Source organism: Gadus chalcogrammus, chromosome 17 (assembly GCF_026213295.1).
Source record: "Gadus chalcogrammus isolate NIFS_2021 chromosome 17, NIFS_Gcha_1.0, whole genome shotgun sequence".
Lineage (NCBI taxonomy): Eukaryota > Metazoa > Chordata > Actinopteri > Gadiformes > Gadidae > Gadus > Gadus chalcogrammus.
This window is the reverse complement of record NC_079428.1, coordinates 6,757,035-6,780,073: the sequence shown is the minus strand read 5'-3', so window position 1 is coordinate 6,780,073 and position 23,039 is coordinate 6,757,035. Positions and strand designations below refer to the sequence as shown.

General features: G+C 44.6%; 5 protein-coding genes across 5 annotated transcripts in view; 2 read left to right on the top strand and 3 right to left on the bottom strand.

Moving 5' to 3' along the window:
* The window catches only part of svep1 (sushi, von Willebrand factor type A, EGF and pentraxin domain containing 1), a 49,719-nt gene extending 47,452 nt beyond the window's left edge, over positions 1 to 2,267 (top strand). Inside the window, 2 exon segments of the mRNA XM_056575415.1 lie at positions 1,261 to 1,354; positions 1,746 to 2,267. Of these exon segments, the coding sequence (XP_056431390.1) occupies positions 1,261 to 1,354; positions 1,746 to 1,776 (125 nt within the window). The 3' untranslated portion in view covers positions 1,777 to 2,267.
* txn (thioredoxin) lies at positions 2,148 to 4,488 on the bottom strand. The gene is made up of 5 exons (XM_056575462.1): positions 4,375 to 4,488; positions 3,246 to 3,350; positions 2,909 to 2,974; positions 2,692 to 2,757; positions 2,148 to 2,511 (listed from the first exon to the last, which is right to left on the bottom strand). Exons 1-5 carry the CDS (start codon positions 4,396 to 4,398, stop codon positions 2,449 to 2,451), a joined length of 324 nt encoding a protein of 107 aa, XP_056431437.1. The 5' UTR covers positions 4,399 to 4,488; the 3' UTR covers positions 2,148 to 2,448.
* Positions 4,489 to 4,582: 94 nt separating this feature from the next.
* Positions 4,583 to 11,941, bottom strand: LOC130369869 (prostaglandin reductase 1-like). Its single transcript, XM_056575451.1, has 9 exons — positions 11,833 to 11,941; positions 11,203 to 11,327; positions 10,986 to 11,031; positions 10,779 to 10,838; positions 10,035 to 10,202; positions 8,218 to 8,491; positions 7,803 to 7,908; positions 6,279 to 6,397; positions 4,583 to 5,706 (listed from the first exon to the last, which is right to left on the bottom strand). Exons 1-9 carry the CDS (start codon positions 11,847 to 11,849, stop codon positions 5,596 to 5,598), a joined length of 1,026 nt encoding a protein of 341 aa, XP_056431426.1. The 5' UTR covers positions 11,850 to 11,941; the 3' UTR covers positions 4,583 to 5,595.
* A 22-nt stretch (positions 11,942 to 11,963) lies between these two features.
* haus3 (HAUS augmin-like complex, subunit 3) lies at positions 11,964 to 18,569 on the top strand. The gene is given in 7 exon segments (XM_056575432.1): positions 11,964 to 12,095; positions 12,741 to 13,803; positions 14,029 to 14,238; positions 14,833 to 15,040; positions 15,043 to 15,064; positions 15,708 to 16,002; positions 17,759 to 18,569. Coding segments are annotated over 6 exon segments (1,998 nt in total). The 5' UTR covers positions 11,964 to 12,095; positions 12,741 to 12,768; the 3' UTR covers positions 17,987 to 18,569.
* A 294-nt stretch (positions 18,570 to 18,863) lies between these two features.
* LOC130369870 (prostaglandin reductase 1-like) lies at positions 18,864 to 23,039 on the bottom strand. The gene is made up of 9 exons (XM_056575452.1): positions 22,912 to 23,039; positions 22,254 to 22,377; positions 22,099 to 22,144; positions 21,836 to 21,895; positions 21,414 to 21,581; positions 20,923 to 21,196; positions 20,560 to 20,665; positions 20,057 to 20,175; positions 18,864 to 19,567 (listed from the first exon to the last, which is right to left on the bottom strand). The coding sequence occupies exons 2-9, from the start codon at positions 22,357 to 22,359 to the stop codon at positions 19,457 to 19,459; spliced, it is 990 nt and encodes a 329-aa protein (XP_056431427.1). The 5' UTR covers positions 22,360 to 22,377; positions 22,912 to 23,039; the 3' UTR covers positions 18,864 to 19,456.

Genomic DNA, 23,039 nt, shown 5'->3' with positions numbered 1-23,039 from the left:
TCAGCTCTGGTGGCATCAGTTTCCGTATCGCTGACTCAACTGTCTGCACGTACACAGGCGCGGGGGGGGGGGGGGCAGCCCTTAAGGGCCCTGAGGATGAGTAACCACCTCATACTGTGAATTCATACATGCTAAATAATACACGGCAGCCCCTTGATGTTTGCACTTATAACATCCACCTCTACTTTACATTTAGGGCAATTTAGTTTTAGCAATTTAGTCGCTTTTATCCAAAGCGACTCACAATAAGTACATTTGTCAGAAGAAAGAGAGACAATATATTGCTGTCGGTGCAGTAAGGTTATTCATAGAAATAGGTGCAAAGCATTTACAATTGCAATGTTAACCCAGTCCCCGTTTAAAACCAGCTAGCTAGGATGCTTAACGCTATGCTGAAAAAATGCAGATGAAAAACTAGGGAAATATGCAAGGGCTTACTTCCCTGTCATTGGACACCCTAAACCATCCCCGCTGGCATGAAGACTTATTTCTTATATGTAAACATTTTAAATGTAATGATCAGCATGACTGTAAGAACGTTTTCGTAGTAAAGTTGGTAATTATTGTAAAGGTGATTTCCTTATAATAGTTGACTTGGAAAGACAAACTGAATAACTAGTATCTGATTAAACAATGAAGCCATATCCAACCTAAACCGTTAACCTCTCTGATTAGAGTTGATCTCATTTATCGGCACCGTACAGACTTGCCAGTATCGACAATGGAATTGATTTCACAACATTGTAGTGTGGAGAAGTTAACCTTATCAACATTGTTCAGCTGCTGAGGAAGTCGACTTAGTTGTGATGTTCATCAAATCACATGACTACATACTGTACACCACCATTCTCCATTTGACCTATCGAGTGCCTCACTGTTATGTCCTCGATCACGTCCCCTACTCAGAGCTCCGTCTACTACTGAAGTTTTAATCACTGACGAGGTCAAAGGACCAGACCAGTATTTGTTCAGTCATTGTTTAAACATGAAGGCAAGGCAAGGCAATTTTATTTATTTAGCACTTTTCATAAACGAGGCAGACTCAAATTGCTTAGAAACATAGAAACATTGTCATACAATAAAATGAAATATTAAAATAAAATAGATAAAGCCTAAATTTTTTTTTTTATCCTCGATTAGATCACGTATCCACTGAGCTCCCTGACCCCCGGTTTATTCCGTTAGCACACAAACCCACATTGAGTCCCCCGTCTTCCAGACTCCTCTCTGAGCAGTGTGACCGTGTTGTTCCTTCCACAGCGGTGTGCGCCGCGCCCTGTCTGAACGGAGGGCGATGCATACGGCCAAACCGATGCCACTGCAGCCAGGGCTGGAGCGGGCACGACTGTTCGAGGTGACGCCGGAACACACACGCACTAAACGCATGCGCACGCTCATGTTTGCAATACACACAAAGGTGAAAGTCTCATAAACAAGTGAGGTTATCGCACGGTATCTTGATTTCTTTAGTGGACTTTCAACCCTTTCTTTGGTTAGAGCGTTATACAGCATTCCTCCGGTACCCACTGTTCCCGTCACTGCTAGTTACCCGCTAACTAAGTCAGGAGACAATGGCCAGGAGTTGCTCCGAATGCATGTCTCGGGGGGAAAAGAACACGCTTAGCAAAAAACATATCCTGGGTTATGGAAATCCGCAGTAGTTTGTGGATCTGTACTGAAATGTACTAACTAATGCCTCATGAGTCAAGTTTTGGTAACGCTCGTCCCATCCCCTCGCTCTGCAGGAAGAGGAGATCAAGCTACTATCCTTTCTGAAGAGGCCTCCGTGCTCCACATAAGCTGTTCAGTCAAGGGGAATTTTTTTTGTATAATTTTCGCAATTGGAAGCCATTCATGTTCGTCACCGGAGGAAGTAAAGCAACGGCTATTTGTAAATTAAAACTGTATTTTTCATATAGAAAAACAGTGCTTAAAACATATGCTGCTATTATAGATGTGTAAAAACTATTTGATGTGATTGTCCAATGTATATGTGTAAACTATTCATTTTTATAAAAGCGTAAAATGCCATTCAATAAATAGTTTCCTTCAATAGTTCAAATCAAACATGGCACTGAATGATTAAAAAAGGTAAGTAGCATTTCAAATGAATGCTAGGTATTCAAGGTGTATTCAATACTGGACCACAAAACCCCGGCACACAATGTTAGTTGTCTTTATTCATTCCACCAACAAAACAAATACAAAACAGCAAATGTGTGATATATCCATATATATAAAAAAGGTAAAATTTGAAGTCCCAAGCACAGATTGGATAATTGTTCAACTATTGCTAGCGGAATAATGACAACATGATGGCGGCCTGTATTGCAGACGTTTCATTGGGGGGCGGGGGGGCAGGGGTCTTGACGGTTGGTGTGGAGGAGGTGGGTGTTCGTGCTCGGACCGGGAAAGAAGTGGTGGTTCCTCCAAGTTTGGGTGGTCCTTTCACCGCATAGCAACCACCTTCTGCTCCAGGAGGATATGATTCGCCCCAGCAAAGTTATCGATCTGAAAAAAGAAAAGTAAAAGAAGAGCAGTAAATAGTCTGTTTCACCAATGGTGGACACACGAGTCACACCACCAGTTGGACGGGTATGGAAAATAATAGGTAAACCAGGGAGGGTGTGGTCTAAAGCATTCCAGTCCAAGTGCCATCGGGGCTCGGCTCCTTAAATAACAAATTCTTACCTTCTCGCCATTTTTGAAGAAAAGGAAGGTAGGCATGCAGTTCACTTCATAATGTGCGGCAACATCCTGTAGGCACAGAGAGGGGGCATAAAGACTAGTTACATATCTTAAAAACATTTGCAAGCTGATTAAATCTTGCCCTTTCAGGTTAGACAGCAATGGAGACTTTCCCTCAGTTACTCATCGAGTATACTAAAAACCATCAATGAGGACCTACCGCAGCCTCGTCCACATCCACCTTGAGGAAGACCACGTTGCGGTTTTCTGGCAGGGCTGCCATGGCCTGCCAGACAAAGATGATTAAAAAAAAGTAAATTTTTGAGAGTGATGGACGACATCGGGACTAGACCGCCTGCCAGGCAAATCATTCATCCAAACAGCAGCAGAGAATATATCAAGTGTCAGTCAAGTCAGTTTGGTATAAGAAAATTGTACAAATAAATCGGAGTTATTTGAGAATAAGATTGAATGAAGCCTTACAATTTGGTCTTCCCACTTAGAACCCTGTATCAAAATGGATGTACTAGTCACAATGTTGTGGGATCATTACTTACCACGAATTTGGGGCCAATTACTTTACAGGGGCCGCACCATGAGGCTGTGAAATCCACCACCACCAAGTTGTCGCCAGCTTCTGCCAGGGCAGCCTGGAATTCTTCCTGAATAAACGTCAGAATTTACTCGTTAGTCATTACTGGAACTCATCCTATCGGAGCAACCTCAAACTCGGAGTTCACCAACTTGCTTAGTACAGAAGACTGCGCTTTACATTAAGACGACTTAGCTCACAAGTTGCCAAATGAAAGCAGGGAGTGTTAGCGGCGTTTGCGTAGAATGAATGTAAAATAAAACCCATAAGCTTATTTTCACCAACCCCTCTCCCCCCTATGAAAAACTTAAATCGGGGTCTAAAGAACCCATAGACTCATTGTCGAGCTCAGAGAAAATGGTTGGTGTTTAGCCATCTTGTACACTTGGCTAACATACATTGAGCACAGCCATGTATGGGTAATACAGAGCCTGTAATGGATAATAAAAAGTTACCACCCACGGATTATGTACTTGGTTGTTATTAAGTACTCATACCATCATCTTTGACGCAGCTATTGACAAGATGGTTCAATTTCGTTCACACAATCGTGGTTCGCTTTGTATAAAAACACAAAACCATGCATGGACCTCAACACTCTCCCGTGTGCCTAGCTAGGGCAAGGGCGGGCTGTCAACATGCATCCCTCAGCATAGACGAAAAACAATAAGTTGTAGAAAATAACACGTGTATTACTTTACTGTACGCCCGATCAGATATAACCCCATTGATAAAAACACCCTGACCAGCTGGATCACAGCCCAACATGATTTAGCTCAACATTGGGATGATCGCGCCGGTCCTAGCATTGAACCGAAGTGGATTTCTAAATTAACGACCTGGAGGTTTTCCGTCGATGGGACATCGCTGAACAAAAGGTAACGTTAGATCGAAGGCTGCATTTGCTAATTCAGATTAATTGTATAACCCGTGTCGTGGGTCATATTTGGGACGGTAACCGTACGCCGCGTGTACGGTTTCTCCGTCTGCCATAAAGCAAAACCCCGACATTAGTCACGAAAAGGCTGTGCAGCTACTTGCATAAAAAAATGCATTTGTTATTACTTCACTGCTAACTAAACAAAAAAACATACCATGTCTTCAATATTGCGAACCATGATGAACAGCTAACGGATCCTTCGGGTGATACAAAGCAACGGACGTTACGGTCTATACTTGAATGAAAGGTTAGCGCTCTGCCGCGGATCTTTATCACGGCGCCTGCTCGGACCTCCCCTTACCGGAAGACAGGGGTGCAGCTGCAATAAGGAATACAGCGTTTCCAGGACATTCTACAAATCTATTTCTGTTGGATATTTAAAAAAAATCGCATTTGCAGCGGGTTCCCTTGTTTAAATCTTCAACTTTATTAATCAAAACCATGTCCGAAAAATTAAATATTGTTTTATAAAGAAATTATGAAAAAGAATAGTATGTCTTTGCCATTATAAAAGCTACCATATATGTTGGCATCAAGTATATGCTGCATTTTATTTAAGTCGACTCAGAGGATAATTCCTGAGTCACAATGACTAGACAAAATCCTTCGGTCCTGGTGAATAGTTGAATGAAAGCTTAAACGTCCAATAGCATAGCAATGTTATGATTCTGGGTGTGCCTAGCTTTTTTTTTGTAATCGTATCTTATTTCAACCCTTTTGAGACAAATGTAACTTGTTTGTGACAATAATTGGAAATGAGAGGTATACAGTTTAAAAAACGGTTGGTTACATCGTCTACAGAGGGTCATATAGTAAATAGTCAAACTACACACAACTAGGCTCTCGGCACTTTTCACAAACCACGCCCCCACCTATGACACTGAATCGGTGTCTAATAATACATTATTCTTATTCTCATTATAAATCAAAGATTAAAAATAAATTGGTTTAAAAAAATGGTAGTGTTTGATTGATTTAAAGGTCCTCTCAAGGTACAATGAGAGACGTATCTTTGAGTCTGCCTCTTTGCATTGAAGTGCCTGATATGCAAATGAGTGTAAACCCTAACATTAAAGCGAGTGTAACACGCTTTAATGTTACATTTAGAATTAGAAAGTGTTTACAGAACACAAACGCACACAAAATAAAACTGCTGTGGTTTAGAATGAATACCAGTTCATAACGTTAGATGTAAATATTGTAAAAAATAAATAAAAAAATTAGCAGAAGCACAAGGAGTTTATTTGAGCCTTAGGCATTAACTCCTTTCTAGGGAAAGACCAGGGATTCTATAAAACAGATCATCAGGTTTTGAGCAGGTTTGATAGTGAGCAGTTTGGACAAAAAAACACTTCTTCCACCCATCTCCTCCGTGTCAGACTTTGATGATGGCTTTGCCCGTGTTCTCCCCCTGTAGCATGCCCATGAAGGCAGCAGGCATGTTGTCAAAGCCTTCCGTGATGTGCTCTCGGCATTGCAATTTTCCCTGGAGGAGGAAGAAGGAAGAACAAATATAAGTAAACAAATCTGTATATAAATTAAATTTACCACCCATCATCCATTTTTCTTTAAATAAAGGGTGGACCTTTTTCCCAAAATATCTTCTCCTCTAGAAGCATTTTATTGAAATTTCTGTTAATCTTTTAACATTGTTATTTAGTTAATCTTGTATAAAATTGGTGCAGTTCTCCCTTCGATGGCTACACTTTCCTAAGGCACCGCCATTGTTTTTAAATTGCAGTCCTTATTCGTCATGAACTAAAACTCCCTCCCCCTAGCACTGATTGGTCCTATCATCTGGATATTTTTGGAGATGCTTCCAACAGGCTTAAGGCAGGCGGACATGCAGTCTCATAAGGCTTGCAAATTATAGATTAAAAAGATAGATTAGGCAAATATTTATTGTTGGCCCTTTATGAGGAGGCATGAGGAACAATTTAATTCAGCAGTTTTGCATCTTGGTGAATGAAAGAGTCTAAAAGATGGCTCACAACCAGTGGAAAACCGATGATTGACGATGACTTAATCACAAACTGACCATTAGGTCTATTTACTGACCTCCTTCATCCATGCCATCAGTCTTTTGAGAGATTCTGGATGTTTGTGTTCAAATCTGGTCACAAGGAACCCCTCCATCTTGAGCTGCTTATAGATTATGGTCAGGTGTTGGTACGGGCCTGAAAGACAACAAGAAGAAGAGTGAGGTTGGGCAAATAAACTGGCCAGCATTTGAGCTAGAAGGTGAGGGACAATGGCGCCATCTTCTGTACAAAGGGGGGCCAAACATGATGTTTCACAGATCACACAATGAATAGGTGTTTTTTCTTTTACATTTTTTCTCATTCGTTTGATACATTTCTCAGATCAGAATTGAAATTTGAAAAACAGTGCATTGCTCAAAACAATTCTTAAAAATAGCAAAACACCATGGATTTCATGCAAAAGCCAGTCTCTTGATCAAAATCCTTAGTTAGTTTCTCAAAAGTAAATATGTGTCAAATTGCTTAGTCATGTTGTCGATATAACAGTGTACCCTGGAGGGATGTTCTGATGTAAATGTAATGGCTGACGTTTTGAAGACAATTATTGTAAAGTGTAAGTTAAACCTAGTGTATGAAGGAGATTGATTGCAAGAGACTGGACAAGATTCACATTTGCGCTTTGACTGTTTGTACTGTCATTTGTTGACAGACCATGTCATTGCTAGAAATGTGAACATAGGAAAATCTCCTTAGGGTAAATTGTACATGCATTGGTGTAGGAATTACAGTGCAGCCTTCCTACACCTCCTGACGTTCCTGTCTGTTGAGGCACAAATTCTCATTTTCACGCAGCCTCACTCCTCTTCCTCTTCTTCTCTCTGGCTGTTGACCCTGTCCAATTCCGTGTCCTTCCATTTGTCAGACAATGTAACATTGTGTTGTGCTCCAGCTATATATATACTTGCCAGTTCATGGTTCAGGCGATGCATCTTTGAGCTATTTCAGTAAACTGGTTGATCGTTGGTTGATCTAACACTTCACACATTTCCCTTCTTTAGAGAGGGTCAAGATTCACCTCGTAGCAATTTACCAATTCAGGACAGGTTTAGAAAAAAAGTCTAATGGAAATGTATAGAAATATGCTTGACATATTATGACAACTTGTTCAACCATTTTGCATGTAAAGACTTATGCAATGAACTAATGCCTAAATGTTGTAGGGGTGAGAATATTCTATATAGATTCATTTTGATCAACATGACATAAGCAATTGATAATGTAGCATAGAGCAGAGAATTGTACATAATCATTTGCATGAATGTACCAAAGCATTTGCAACTTGTTCAAAGAAATGAGAAACTGCTTTTTTGATGTGCACATGTGACACAATGATGTGAAGATTGAACAGGTAGTTTTGAGCACTTCAATTCTGATCTGAGAAATGTACCAAAGCGAATGAGAAAAACTGTAAATGTGGATTGTGTAATGACAGAGGGAAACATGCAGTTCTATAAATCTTGCGCCATAGCTTAATAAAAAACATTCCCTTTTTAACCACACAGCAAATGTAACCGCTTGACGGTGAAAATAAAACACACACCTGTCTGTGGTGTGGTGTCATTGTACAAGGAGATGCCTCCACACACAGCTATTCGTCCAAAGTCGTTCATCAGTGGCAAAGCTACACTGGAGAACGGCCCTCCCACCTGGCAACCAGACAAAGGTAGAGTTGAATCAAAAGATTAAAAATAAAACAAAAAGTGAAACATATATGTGCATAGGAGAAGCACGCAGAATTGAAATACATTGGAATATAGATATTGGATATTGGATAAGGAGATGGGACTGAGGGAAACTTGAGCTGAATCCCATGTTGTAAAGACTGCAAATCACAACTAACAGATCAAACTTGGAGGTGGATTCATAATATTGGAAGGCTAAAGTAAGAAAAAGTCCTCCAAGTGGCTGCATAAAACAAGCGCACCTCCACTCCAGTCCATCACTCCAGGACTCACGTTCTCAAAGTAGCAGTCGTATCCTTCCGGCGCCGCCTCCCTCAGCGCCTGGTCCAGAGAGCCCACGGTCTTGTAGTTGATGGTCCGGTCGAAGCCCAGCTCCTTGAGGAAGGCCACCTTGGCGTCAGAGCCGGCCGAGCCCACCACGCGGCAGCCCTTGATCTTGGCGATCTGCCCCACCACGGAGCCCACCGCCCCGGACGCCGCGTTGACCAGCAGGGTCTCCCCGGCCTGGAGCCCCAGGACCTCCTCCAGGCCGTACAGGGCCGTCAGCCTGAGGGTGGAGGCGTGGGTGGGGGCAGTGAGGAGAGAAGCTGGGGTGGAGGCGGTGCATTGAGTGTTTTACACTTTAACCACCGAGCACATTGGCACCTTTAAGTACATCTCTCTGATGATCATGAACATACATATTTATTTATTTCATATTAATAGATTGTATTGTGTACATTAGTTGCATAAATTGGTTGATTACAATTTGTATTATCAGCGTTATTTGCACAATTTTATTCCCTTGTTTGAGTGGCCATGATTTTTCTTGTGCTGGTGTAACTATTGAACTTCCCTTACGAGATCAACAAACTTTCTGTGTGAACGCAGATGACTAAGAATCTAATGTTGATAGTTAGAACAGATGAGGGATGACTTTCTCAAAAGCGTCAGGAGAACAAAACAAGGCCACAGAGGGAGTTACAGATTACTAGGACTTCTGGTATTCAGACTCCCAGATGTCTTACAAGAATAACAAAGCTTTTGAAAGGCGTTCCTATACAACGAGACCAAGGATCCATTTGAACTTCTGACCCACACACAGATGTTCAACAGAACTTAAGCAAAAATTCTCTAACACTCGAATGCCATCTAACTTCTAAAAAGACGCTTAAATAATTCTCAAAGGTGCAGTGTGTTGCACCTAGCGGAACAGACTTGTCCCGCAGAAATTAATATCATATTTATAAGTGAGTGTTAATTAGTGTATAACCACATGAAAATAAGAATAATTTATTGTTTCTTTACCTTCTAACAAAAACTTGTTTAAGCCCTTTATAATATTTACATAGGGAGCTGGCCCACTTCCAGGAAGCCCACCATGTTGCCCCGCCTGGGTTCTAAGGTAGCCCGGAACGGACAAAGGGCTCTGGAGAGGTTGAATTCTTCATTTTGAATAACAATCACTCATTTAATCCTAGTTTATTACCTCTAGTTTTACAGACTAACAAAAAAATAAAATCTATAAATCTATCAAGGAACCTTATCTCTTGAAACTTGGCCACTTGATGCTGTTGTGGATGATGACATCATTTTGGAAGTACCTACTGGCCCCTTACAGGCCAGCACGGCTCCCCCTACGTCGTTGTTGCTAAGGTTACAGAACGAGAGGGCCCAAACGCTTGACAGAGAGGAGCTGAGACGTAGTCAGGCAGGCAGGGATTCGGCTACAGGTAGTCAGGGTGACGAACGGAGAACTACGGACGGAGGAAAAGGGTTACCGGAGGACAGGGAAAACGGACTAGACTTAGGATAACGCTGGTAGGACCGACACTAACTGAGTGGTGGTAAACGACGAACTGCCGCCGGCTGATTCGAGATCCCCGGCTGAAGTAGGGGAACGGTGATTGTAGATGGCAGACAGGTGTGTAGAGGGAGTGAGGACCAGTGGCGCCGAGCGGCCACCAGATAGGGGTGTCCGACCGTGGGGCAGGACGTGGCGTAACAGTTGTAGAAGGAGGGGTCAGGGGGGGCCCCCCACTAAACCTCCGTACCTCCTAGCCAGTTTGGTTGAGCCTGAAGCCGACTTGTACTACCTTCCTTAACCTTACCCCGAAGCACCGATGGCACCCAAGGCCAGGGACAGGGAGACGTCTTCAGGCCAGTCCGCCATGACGGGAGTCAGGCCGGTTGTGTCGCACACGGTGTGGGTCCTCCAGCCGCAGTAACCCATCACATGGCTGCCCACCGCAAACGCTGCGTTATTGCTTTCAATCACCCTGGAGAAAAAAGTTGAAAAAACAATACATTACAAAAATCTTGTTTTGTACAAATGATGTACTTATATGTTATGGCAGCTGTGTGAGATGTTATTGTGCTAGTTGGCGTTGATATTGATAAAATTGTACCCCGTTTTTCTGTGGCTACATCTAGAATAGGGTATTAAATAGGTCAGATCCGTTCTATCCAAAGTCCATTTGTGGTCCCCGGAAAACCAAGTTGAAGAGGATACATCTGGTGCTATTTTAAAACCAGATGTTAGTTTGTTTTCATCCCCTCTTTGAAAGATCAGAAAAGAGATTTGATCAGTGTGTTTATCATCAAAAGCCTTCTGGTTGCAACCAGCCGAGCGTATCAAGGATTAGTGTTGTGATGCGTTAGCCACGAAACTATGCTGTTATTCACATCCTTCCCGCATCCCTGGAGATCAAGGACCTCGGTAATTAACAGCAGGTGTAGTTAATTACCAATTCTCGTAATTTTGCCAAAGAAAAGTCAGATATGCAAATCTCTCTGTCGTTTCATCCCATTTATATGTGACTCTAGCCCCTGTGGGCATGTTGTCATGTCCTTACTTGGCCACTTGAGCTCCAATCATGACCTCGCCTTCGTTCATGCGGACTCTACTGAATGGCCTGGAATAAAGAGGCAAGGAAAGGCAAAAACACTCAAAAACAGCATATACGTTTCATTGTCACTTTCTCAGTTGATTTTTTAATATATTTATTTTAAAGCTGTACAATTAAAAAAAATGCCAAATTTATATTTCACTCCACAATTACCTCATGTATGGGTCCACACTTAGAAAAACAGCCTCCAGCATTACCTCTGAAAAATATTTTAATAAATATTAATAGAATAAAAGGAATCCTTGACTTCTCACCTATTAGCTCTAATGAGATTGACACAAAGACAGCACTGCACTTGATGCCCAGGAGAAGCAGCTTCGCGACATATCTAGACCAAACCGTTTTCTAGTCAAGAAGGTTATCTCTTCACCTCCATCTTTAGGCTCTGGTAGTTGCTCAAGCTTCAGTTCAAAGTCGCTCTTCTTGGGAAAGCCGTCAAAGTGCTTGGTCAGTATCCACGTTTTGGCTTGGACCATTTTTCTTTTTTTTGAACAGCTGTGTGAGAGGAGATGGTTTAATGTACTTGTTTGACGTAACTCTGTCATCATCCAGAGTGAAGCAAAATGACAGAGATCTACGCGTATTTAGTTTGTATAACTTAAGCGTCAAGCAGAACGCATCAGGCAGCTATATAAAATGGCATGAAGTCCCAAACCATCTTATTAAGCATCGACGTTGTAGAAAGTGTAACACATATGCTTTATCGAGAAGAATATGTCCAAAATACAGCTGAAATAGTTTCCAAAAGTATATACAAGTGTATGAAGAAAAAGTTTACGAGCGCACATAACACAGGAATTAAGAACATGCAAGCTTAATGCAAACTTCACTCCGGTATATTAAAACCAGAAACCCCATAAGATTCAAATTCAAATACATGCACAATAAATAACCATTTATTATACACAAATAACCAGTTAAATCCTATATCCCAGATATAGGTAAATGAGAAATGGCAGTTGCACGGAAAACTTTTTAGCTTGACAATGGAGTTACTTACCAGCTGACGTTTTCCATAAAGAGGAGTGTGCTTTGGAGGAGAAGGACCCTTTAGAATGAATTCAAGTTCGGCTGGACATGAGAGGGTGGGCAATGGAATTTGGAACTCTGATCTGCTGGAGGAGGTCCCGCAGTGACGTCAGACGCAACGTTGTTGCGTATTACGTAAACGTTATTTTGGATGATAGCGCGCGCAACACCAAATACATAAACGACAAGCAAAAGTTTGGGCTCCTCTCGAAACAGCCTGCAATTTTTGAATTGGTAAGTGTTTGTGCTAACTGTCCTAGCAAACATTGAATACCATCGCACTAGTTCAATACTTATACTTGCTGATGTTATTAACTATTTGTATATTATGTCAGACGCTAGCAGAAAGTGATACCTGAGTAGCTAATACTCTCGTAGCTAACTAGCTAATATTTAGGTAGGCGATACGAATATAAACTACTTAAACTACCAACATTCGTATCCCTGATTATTAATTTTTTAAGCATTCCTAAAAACATTAATGCTTTTGAAGGCCCTGTTGCCAATAAGACTATAACCTAACGTTAGGCAAATCAAAGTTACCTAATTTTAACATCAACGTATGTTGACAAGCAACTATATGGTACAATTATTAATTTACTTTCTCCTTATATGACTATTACTCTACAAATAACTTTAAGGATATTTTACTAACACACAGCGGCGACAGCGCTCGTGTTGTTATTGTTATGATCAGCGGCAAGGCACACCCCGGATTTTGAGTTCGATTTTCCCCTCATATTATAACGTGTGTTACTAATTTCATGTCTTGGCAGATACAAATAGTAGGCATTAGAAGAAAGCTTTGTTTTTCTGTATTGCTCAAAAAACGTAGCCAACTTCTCCGTTGCATTGTTCTGTGATCGTCTCGTACCAAAGGCAGAGGTTTGCATCCGGCTGAGGCACCATGCTAGACGGCGGTCAGTTTGTGGAGGCGCTTGGTCGCCTGGGTTACCCCGGCGCGACGTCGCTCAAGGGCTCGTCGTTCGACTGGCTGTTCGACTGCGCCCCGGAGAACCTGCACTTCTTGCGCTTCGTCTGCCGCACTCTCGGCAGAGCCAACGTCTTAGCGCCAGAGGAGGCTCGCGCCTTCCGTGAGCTTCAAAAGTCGGGGAAGCCCTTACTGGACGAGGCGGCTCTTGGACAGGTCCTCAAGACCGTTGGGCCCGCCGACGGGAGCAACGCGTCACAGACCTGGTTCGTGACGGGGGAGAACGACGCCAGTGTGGAGGAGCTGGAGGCCAAGCTACAGGCGCTGCAGCGGGAGAAGGTTCTGAAGCAGCGTCGCCACAGCAAGCTCCAGGTCCTGGCCACGGCCCGGGGAGACGCCGGCCTGCGGCTCTCAGCCGAGCAGGAGAGGGCGTCCGCCCTGCTGAAGGAGGGCATGGCCGCCGTGGGGGCTGAGAACGCCAACGCCAACGCTCTTTTGGAGAACCTCACAGAGGAGGTGGGAAGGCTGGCCTCGTACCTCCCGGCTCACCCGGAAGTCCCCCCGGGAAAGAAATCCGGGGTCGCCGTTGCTCCCACCCCCGCTGGGCCAAAGGCAGCCGCGCCCCGCCGCTTCCAGCTGATCTCCCAGCTGTCCCTGGATCCCTATCTGCACCAGGAGGAGCTCAACACCAAAACACTGTCCGCCTTCACCCAGAAGCAGTTCTTCAGGGGGATCTCCGACATGGTGGAGACCTGCTCGGACGGCTGCCGGCTGCTGGACCTCAGCTCCTGCGACGGGAGAGAAGGGGAGGAGGAGAGGAGGAGGGAGGAGGAGTTTGAGGAGAATGAGAAGGGAGGTGGTGGTGATGCGGTGGAGCGGCGTAGGACCGAGATGGCCAGGCTGCAGTGGGCCTTCATCGTGGGCCAGCATCAGCTGCTGCAGGCCACAGCCGAGGAGCACAGCCTCAAGGCCGGGCTGGCCTGGCTCTCAGAGACAGGCTCACGGGCCAAGGTAAAGGGACATTTGACTTAGTTAGTCATTTATGTATACTAATGGAATTGTATATTGCCTGTAAAACCATACTTCTTTTGAATAACCTAGTTTTGTCAGCAGAAAACCGAATAATTACAGGAAATCCTTTTTTGCTTCTGAAGCTTCCGTGTTTGTATTTGTTTGAGACACCTCCTGGTCCTTGACCCCCCCTCCTCCGTCTCTCTGCCCCTCTGCCCCTCCCAGAGCATGCTGGCCTCCTCGTCGCTGGCGGTGCGCGAGGCGGTGTCCCGGCGCCAGCTGCAGGCGGTGGAGGCGGAGCTGGAGACGCTGGTCCGCGGGCGGCTGCCCGGCGTGCTGCGGGAGGCGTCACGGCTGCTCAACGTGCCCGTGGTGAGGGGGGACCTGGCCCTGCAGCTGGCCCGCCAAGACTACTACACCTCCAGGCAGGACCAGGTGAGCTGGGGCCAACACAACATGGATCGGTTTCTGATTAATGGACTTCTTTTTTTTAACCAAATTATTCTCTAAAAGAGACAAAACTCTTTTTTTGTGGCGATGACCAAACAAAAGTGTATATTCCATAGTACAAATGTTTCCGTACACACTCGTGTTTCATACCTGTTGGGGCATGCCAACACAACATTGATCGGATTCTGATTGATGGTATGGCTGCTCGATTATGGGAAATGTCATAATCATGATTAGCTTGGTCAATATTGAAATCACGATTATTCAAACGATTTTTTTTCAGCATTTCTCCCCAAAAAAACCCATTGTAACTGAGAACTTTGAAATCTACCCTTTTAAAAAGATACGCAAGATGTTCAAATAGAAAATCAGCTTTCAACCTGATTTATAATCGTTTTATGATCGTTTGAATCAAAATTGGATTAATCGCACAGCCCTAATTAATGGACAGTGCATCCAATTCTTATCAAATAGTTCTCTAAAATAATGTATTGTGACTCGTATTTGTTTTTGTTGCAGTGACCAATCAAAAAAGGGTATATTCTATAGCAGAAATGTTTCCGTATGCTCCCGGGCCAGGTGCGTGACTACCTGCTCCGCCAGAAGTCTCTGTTTGACCTGCTCCTGCTAGCCCTGGAGGTGGAGCTGAGAGGGTGGAGGACGGCACTGAAGCAGCTGGGGGACACCCGGCAACGGCTGTCCCTGGAGAGCGAGCAGGCGGCGCTCAGGGCCGACGCCCTGGCCCAGCCAGAGCTGGTCCCTAACCCCAGGCCCAGCCCCATCATCAGCTGCAGGACGCCAGCTTCAGCAGGTGGAGCCTCACTCTCCTGTTTCATTCCTGAAGCCTTAGCGTCATCATCAGGATTACTTCAGGCCCCGTATTCCAAAGGCCATTGAACCCATCCCTGGATCATTACACAGGGGGCGGCAGTAGCTCAGCAGGTATAGCGGGTTGGCTGGTAACTGCAAGGTTCGATCCCCGGCTCCTCCTAGCTTAAGTGTTAGGGTCCCTGAGCGAGGCACCTCACCCTGACTGCTCCCGACGAGCTGGCTGTCGCCTTGCATGGCTGACGCAGCCATCGGTATGTCAATGTGTGCATGACTGGGTGATTGTTAAGCAATATTGTAAAGCGCTTTGGGTGGCCACTGGTTACGAAAAGGCACTACGTAATACGTATGCAGTCCTAATAGCATTTTCCATGAGCATTGAACTCTCAAAATACATCTGGGAAATGCAAAAATAAATAATAATCATTTAATTTTTATAGCGCTTTTCAAGTCCCCAAAGCGCTGTACAGGGACCTCACTAACCACCATCAAGAAGAAGTCTGAAAGGGCAAGCATGACAAACATAGGAGTTCTGCAGTGTGGTTTAAAATCACCCCATGGCTCCAGATGGGGTACCTTACTAGAGCCCCGGCCCCCACCAATAACGGCTCCTCCGCTCCCCTCAGACTGCTGCAGGTCCTGGAGGGCTCCAGGTGCGGTGCGGGCCAGGGCCCAGCGGAGCCCTTCCGGACCCACGAGGCCCTGGACCAGGCGGCGCTGGACCTGTCCGCCGACCTCCAGGCGGCCCGGGAGGCGCTGGCCGGGGCGGCCCGCCAGCAGGGCTACACGGCGGCCCGTCTGCAGGGCGACTGTGAGGCGCTGCACCGCGCCACCTACACGGAGCTCCAGCAGCTGGTGCTGGAGCCGCAGGTATGTCCCACGGCCGGGGCCGGCCAGGAGCTGCTCTGCCCCAATGCACAGGTGGGTGTCCCTCTCACTGTCTCCCCCACTCACTGTCTCCCCCACCCACTCACTCACTCGCTCACTCACTTCTCTCAGGGCTGTGGCAGTGTTCTGCTTTGTACAACCCGAGGTTAGATGGAAGGATGGGTAAGTTGGGCTGCCAATGCTTTGCTGGCCCGATCCCCTACTTCATTGTAGATGTGTTTTGTGTGTGGACTGCTGAATTATTTCTACGGTGTTCTGTTTCATCCCTCGCGCTGCTTAACGGCCCAGCAGCAACTGCAGTAGCACATTTGACATCAGGGTTTTTAAAGTTTATTGAGCTCCGGTCTCAGCTTGAAATCAAACACTTTACCTGTAAAACGTGAATTTTGGGTGGAGAGTTAGGAAGGGGGACGAGTTCTCCCCAGTTCTCTCCCTTTTCCACGTTTAAGCTTTTACAAGCCGTTGAGTATGAGTGTTAAAAGGCCTGATTTGATATGAAATGTGACAAACACTGTCAAATGTGTCTGAGAAGCTCAACCCTCTCTGATGCCACGATCAACATGGACCGCTCCTAAGTCGGAGCACACACATTCTGAAACACACCGTGCGTGTCTTTACTATATGCTTAATAGTTTAATTTGAACACGGTAATGGTAAAAAAAAATCCTTGTAAAATGCAAAACACAGATGATTGGGAAAATCCTGTTTTAAAGAAAATTCCAATTTATGAGGGGATATTGAGTTAAAGTGGCATTTAAAAAACTTACCATAAACAGCTACTTGTAGTGAGGTCTTCCAATAAAGCATAGTTTCTACGCCTCGTTCTTTTTATGCTCGGTTCATATTGAGATTTATAAGGCATTTTGAATGAGCTAGGAATAGCGTGACTCAACCTTTTACTCACCATCTCTACTGACGTCATTGCTACAGTGCAATGCAACATGACGTGAGTGAACATGTGTTATTACAATCAATATTGGGTGAGTGGGAACTGGTGGCACGGTGGAGGAAAAGGATTACCAAGCAATGTTTCACACCAAACAAGTTAAATGTGTTTTCATCTAATGGACACCGAATAACACGCACTCGTACCCTGGATTTTATGGTTTCTTGTGCTCATTTTTTGGGGGGATTCTCTTCTTCAATGGCATGATTTAGCTCATTTATAAAGACACGATGTTGGGTGTGTGAGCACTGCATGCTGTATGGGCAAGAGTATATTTGGTAACCAATTTGCATTGTGAGAATTCTCCAACATCAGGTAGTTATTGAGAAAGCCTCAACCCCATCATAGAAAGATAATGTCTAATTTCTCCATACTTATTTATTGTAAATGGTCTGGAACCTAGTTCAAGTTAAAAAACCCACTTTGTTATGAGGTCTTGGACACCCAAGACCTGTCCTGGTCCTGGACCCCACCTTCGCCCTAAAGGCCTTTTTAATCTGTCTTCATTGTGTCACTTTGACTAAAAGTATTTCCTAATTCGTTAGCCTCATAGCATAGTTGCCTAAGTCATATTTTGGCCATATTGTGATAGCTAACCTAACTCTACTCTCTTAACGCTGCTGATTCACTGTGCCTCAGTGGCTATATCCTCAGCCAATCAGAGTGCTTTTTACATTCCATAATCACAATCTGCCCAAGTCCTCTATTTGACCCAGGCATCTCTGATGCTGAACACAAGATGAACCTTCGAATATGACTTTGAGGCGGTGATGCTGTGAGGCTAACGAAATACAAGTAAGCATCAGAAGTCCCCCGCTGAGCTCCGGCCTTCGCCCTCTGCAGGAGCTGAGCCTCAACCTGGCGGACGCCGAGTCCCAGCTCCAGCGGCTGCAGCGGCTGATGCAGGACATCATGGGCGAGGTGAGGGCCAAGCGCTCCCAGCTGGAGCGCAGCGCCGCCCTCAGGCGGGAGAGGGACCTCTACGTCTACTTCCACCTGGACCCCCGGCTCCTGCAGCGGGCCGTGAAGGACCAGGAGGCCAAGGCGGCCGGCAGGAAAGGGCAGCACTGACGGCGGGCGCGCCCTTCATAAACCAGCCATAACCATAACCGTGAACACGGCAGCAACGCCACGTCCAGTCTGCCTGGACTACTGTCGGCCTGAAGAATCGAATGCGCCTCAATTTGACCCCTAATCCTTCTTTAAACACGCGTCAACACTGGTCCTCTAACAAGCGCACAAGAGGAAATGTTCTCCCCTCGTGTACTGTCACTCACAGCGGTATCTGGATGGGAGCTGTTTAAACTGAGCTCAGACGTGGAGGGAGAGACGGCGCGTTTGAATCCGGCTATTTGAATGTTCTCTCATTCTGTAATCCCTTATCTCAGCTTAACTAATCGTTATAATAAAGTTAGAACTTCTCTATGTATTCTTGTACTATTTAAATATGTATGTTTCTGGATTAAACGCTATTGAGCATAATCAAATCATCTTTTTTAATGGTAAATCTTTTTCTGCATTTGCCTAAAATGATGTCCATGTCCCAGAGTTGCCAAACAATAACACAATTTCTAAGAAAATGCTACAATAATCAGTGCTGATAGTATTACTAGTATATAATATTATACGTGCTGCTTTCTCATGTGTTGTGTTTAGGCTAGCATAGTGTTGCCCACAGAGGCAGAAGACGTGGCAGCTTATCAGACAGGTAGTGTGTAGGGTAATCACAGGAAATATGTTGAAATGTTCCAAGTGATACTGGAGATTGTATTGTTTCTAAACTTAACTGAAAAGGTCACTGTTATGCCGTTGTATCTCTGTTAGCAGTGGGTAAGGGCTGTGGAAGTCGGAGGGAGAACTGCGGGATGACTGGAACACCGTTCAGGAAAGGACGCACGCAGGGAAACTAAATGGCGAGTCCCCTTGCACAATATACACACCAAGTGAAAGCATGGAACTAACAAGTTGACTGGATAATGTTCAGGATTGCAGTTTATTTGTGCCTAAGTGTCAAACAGTGGCAAACAGTGAACCAAAGGACATGAGACGAATGTTTTTGTTATGGGTTAGTTATAAACAGTCTAAAATGTTTAATTGAGTTGACAAAGTTGAGACAGAAACATCTCTCTCCATTTCTCTCGCCTCTCTAACTTCCTCTCTGCACTCACACACATATGGTGTGTTGTGTCTATTAAGAGAGAACGGCTGTTGCTTTCAAGAGATTACTGAAGACAGGAGCATCCCCGTGTGGCCCACTATACTGTAAACACACTTCAAAGTCCTGCCAGCTACAGTGTGTATTACATGCGTTAACATTCCATGTGAGGACACACACACACACACACACACACACACACACACACACACACACACACGTATTAACGGTGCCCAAGCTATTCGTTCCTTCATTCTTTAATGTTATTCTGTCGGACACTATCGCCTGTTAATGATTCTATTAAACAGATCATTAGGTTTGAGCTAATGGGCTTGATAATGATCATCTTGGACCAAAATACACCTCTTCCACCCATCTCCTCCGTGTCAGACTTTGATGATGGCTTTGCCAGTGTTCTCCCCCTGTAGCAGGCCCATGAAGGCAGCAGGCATGTTGTCAAAGCCTTCCGTGATGTGCTCTCGGCATTGCAATTTTCCCTGGAGGAGGAAGAAGGAAATGAAAGGAAAATATGTTAAAGAGTGCAGTGTGTAGAATAGAGTGGCTTTTAGCGGTGAATACCCCACTTCCTCCCTCTCCGAGCACGGCGGTGGCCTGTACTGGCCTGTATTGTGTAAGGTGCCAGTTGGTACTTCCATAATTATTTCATTGTCTACGACAGCATTGTTTTGAAATCCAGCGATCAAGGCGTCCCTTTGCTCATCATTACCTAAATCCCCCGGTCCCCCTGACCGTACCCTTATTTGTGAGAGGAAAGTCTCAGAAAGCTAGCAAATTATAGCAAAGAATAAGGAAATATCTAAGGCAGGCCCGTTAAGTCCATAACATGAAGCGTGAGGTACACCATTTCCACAGCATCCTGGGGATTTATAAAGTCTCAATAATGACACGCAACAAGACAAACCTCGGGCTAAATGTTGTGTGACGATGATTGCAACACAAATTGAGCAGTAAGTTGATTCACTGACCTCCTTCATCCATGCCATCAGTCTCTTGAGAGATTCTGGATGTTTGTGTTCCCATCTGGACTGCATGAACCCCTCCATCTTGAGCTGCTTAAAGATCATTGTCAGATGTGGGTACGGGCCTGAAAGACAAAAAGATTTAGTGATTTAGGACCGTGTTTGTCGACCTCTGTGACATGTACCATTAGTGGTAAGCAGGGGGTATTGCAGGTGGTAAATGTGTGATATTCATAACCCTCATTTAAAAGGACGGTACTAAAAACACCACCAACACAGGCTGCTGATGTAAGCATTAGCCTAGGCTACACTTAAATGTGTCAGATCATCTAATAACATAATGAAAAATAGCCTTACAGTAAGTTTGCATTTTATTAAAGTGGTTCAAGCCGCACTGGTAAAACCGGAATCCACCTAACCCTACTGGATGCCATACAATACACTATTTTTAACCAAAGGAAGCGAAGCGTTATGTCTAACCTTTCAATCATCAATTCAATAACACATACCTGTCTGTGGTGTGGTGTCATTGTACAATGAGATGCATCCACACACAGCTATTCTTCCATAGTTATTCATCTGATGTATAGCAACACTGGAGAACTGCCCTCCAACCTGCCAATCAGAGAGAAATTTTCAGTTGAACCGAAACACGATTGCCTAAAAAATTGCTTTTATTCACCTGAAGTTACCCATAAAATATTTGTATGGACTGCAGGAAAGAAAGGGAATAAAATAAAACAATATTTTTTATATATTTTGCATATAAAGAACTATGAGAATCCAGAGTTTAATGGGACTGTGGTTTCAGTGAGAATCCTACATAACTGTTCAAGCGCACCTCCACTCCAGTCCATCACTCCAGGACTCACGTTCTCAAAGTAGCAGTCGTATCCTTCCGGCGCCGCCTCCCTCAGCGCCTGGTCCAGAGAGCCCACGGTCTTGTAGTTGATGGTCCGGTCGAAGCCCAGCTCCTTGAGGAAGGCCACCTTGGCGTCAGAGCCGGCCGAGCCCACCACGCGGCAGCCCTTGATCTTGGCGATCTGCCCCACCACGGAGCCCACCGCCCCGGCCGCCGCGTTGACCAGCAGGGTCTCCCCGGCCTGGAGCCCCAGGACCTCCTCCAGGCCGTACAGGGCCGTCAGCCTGAGGGTGGAGGCGTGGGTGGGGGCAGTGAGGAGAAAAGCTGGGATGGAGGCGGTGCATTGAGTGTGTCCGGAGACTCAAACTCTACCAGATGTTTTATAAAGGATAAGAAAGCTGTTTGAGATATTTTCCGAACAACTAGATTCTCTCATTCCGTACGCCCTAGCCAGTCTGGCTGACCCTCTCTAGCCGGCTTGTGCCTCCCTCTAAACCTTACCCCGGCATGCCGATGGCACCCAAGGCCAGAGACAGAGAGACGTCTTCAGGCCAGTCCGCCATGACGGGAGTCAGGCCGGTTGTGTCGCAGACGGTGTGGGTCCTCCAGCCGCAGCGTCCCACCACATGGCTGCCCACCGCAAACTCTGCATTCTTGCTCTGGATCACCCTGGAGAAGAAAGCCCCAATCAATCATGATACACTATAAAAGTACACATGTTTGTTATGGCGGCTGGTTGGGATATTATTTCGGCTAGTGACTACAGCATCGAAAAACAAATACCTTGGTAATTAACAGCAGGTGTAGTCAATTAAGTCAAGTTATTTTGTGCAAACAAAGTCAGCCATGCAATTTACTTATATCTAATCCATCTCTCTTTTGATGTGATACTGTCCCCCATGCACATGTCGACATGTCCTTACTTGGCCACTTGAGTTCCAATCATGACCTCGCCTTCGTTCATGCGGACTCTACTAAACGGTCTAGAATAAAAGGAAAATCATTGAATACATTAATCGCAATTCAGTGGCGGTGAGGAAATTAAAAACATTTAATGATAAATATGACTGGCTTACGATACCGATATGCCATTATTATATGTTATTACTCATTCTTAAAAAATATTGATTTACTTTTAGACGTTTAATGCACAAAAGGACTAAATTATATTAGACGTTGTATTTACCTCATGTATGGATCTACACTCAGGAAGACAGCCTCCAGCAGTACCTCTGAAAATATTTAAAAAGATTACAATCTATGTTTGAGCTCTACTAACTAAGGTCTTCATCTTTTATGAAACATAAATCAATATAGAGCACTCAAAGAATGCCTCTTCACCTCCATCCTTAGGCTCTGGTAGTTGCTCGAGCTTCAGTTCAAAGTTGCTCTCAGTGGGAAAGCCGTCAAAGTGCTTGGTCAGTAACCACGCTTTGGCTTGGACCATTGTTCTTTTTTTGGACAGCTGTGTGAGAGGACATCAGTACAGTACTAGTTAATGCATATAAATACATAGACATGTACTAATACATCTTCATAAGTACGAAGTACCCATACATATTATACAGTTCACATACATACGTACACATTGCTAAACGAACATACCCACTCATAAGCATGTAAAGGCAGTGCAAGTTCTATTTATTCAGTACTTGTAATATTTGTAGTTGGACATTACTCTGGCAGCTTTGCTAAAGACCCATTGTACCATCAAAATCTTGTCCCATACTGATTGGGATGATATAAATAAGTTATTGTGTGGCGTTCCAAAGAGACGATTGTGTAAAATAGTCCTAAACTGGTTAGAAAGCTCGTAATACACAGGAAAGCACATGCACGCTTTGTGCAAACTTCATGCAAGCATCTGAAATCGAGAGGGTCCCAAGCTAGGTGGTTGACAATACAATTCATGCACGATCTATAACCATGTAATACGCATAACGATAGCTCGCGGCTTTACGCTAAAGTTATTTGCAGCTTCGCATGTTGAAATACTCACCAGAAACTGCCCTTTACTTGAGAATGAAAGGAGACAATGGGGCGACGACCAGCGCCAGCAAAACAACGAGTTTTTTTATACTATTTTGGTTGGCCGGTCGGACTAGAGAAATTGCAGTGACGTCAGAC

Excerpts from the sequence above, each read along its gene's own strand:
- txn (XM_056575462.1), bottom strand. The coding sequence starts at position 4,398 with ATGGTTCGCAATATTGAAGACATG. Across the intron at positions 3,351-4,374 it reads TTCGCAATATTGAAGACATG|GAAGAATTCCAGGCTGCCCT; the intron begins GTATGTTTTTTT and ends ACGTTTATTCAG. Across the intron at positions 2,512-2,691 it reads TCTTCAAAAATGGCGAGAAG|ATCGATAACTTTGCTGGGGC; the intron begins GTAAGAATTTGT and ends TTCTTTTTTCAG.
- LOC130369869 (XM_056575451.1), bottom strand. Across the intron at positions 10,839-10,985 it reads AGTGTGGACCCATACATGAG|GCCATTCAGTAGAGTCCGCA; the intron begins GTAATTGTGGAG and ends TCTTTATTCCAG. Across the intron at positions 6,398-7,802 it reads TGACACCACACCACAGACAG|GCCCGTACCAACACCTGACC; the intron begins GTGTGTGTTTTA and ends GTTGTCTTTCAG.
- LOC130369870 (XM_056575452.1), bottom strand. The coding sequence starts at position 22,359 with ATGGTCCAAGCCAAAGCGTGGTTACTGACCAAGCACTTTGACGGCTTT. Across the intron at positions 21,896-22,098 it reads AGTGTAGATCCATACATGAG|ACCGTTTAGTAGAGTCCGCA; the intron begins GTAAATACAACG and ends CTTTTATTCTAG. Across the intron at positions 21,197-21,413 it reads GGTGCCATCGGCATGCCGGG|GCTGACGGCCCTGTACGGCC; the intron begins GTAAGGTTTAGA and ends CTCCACCCTCAG.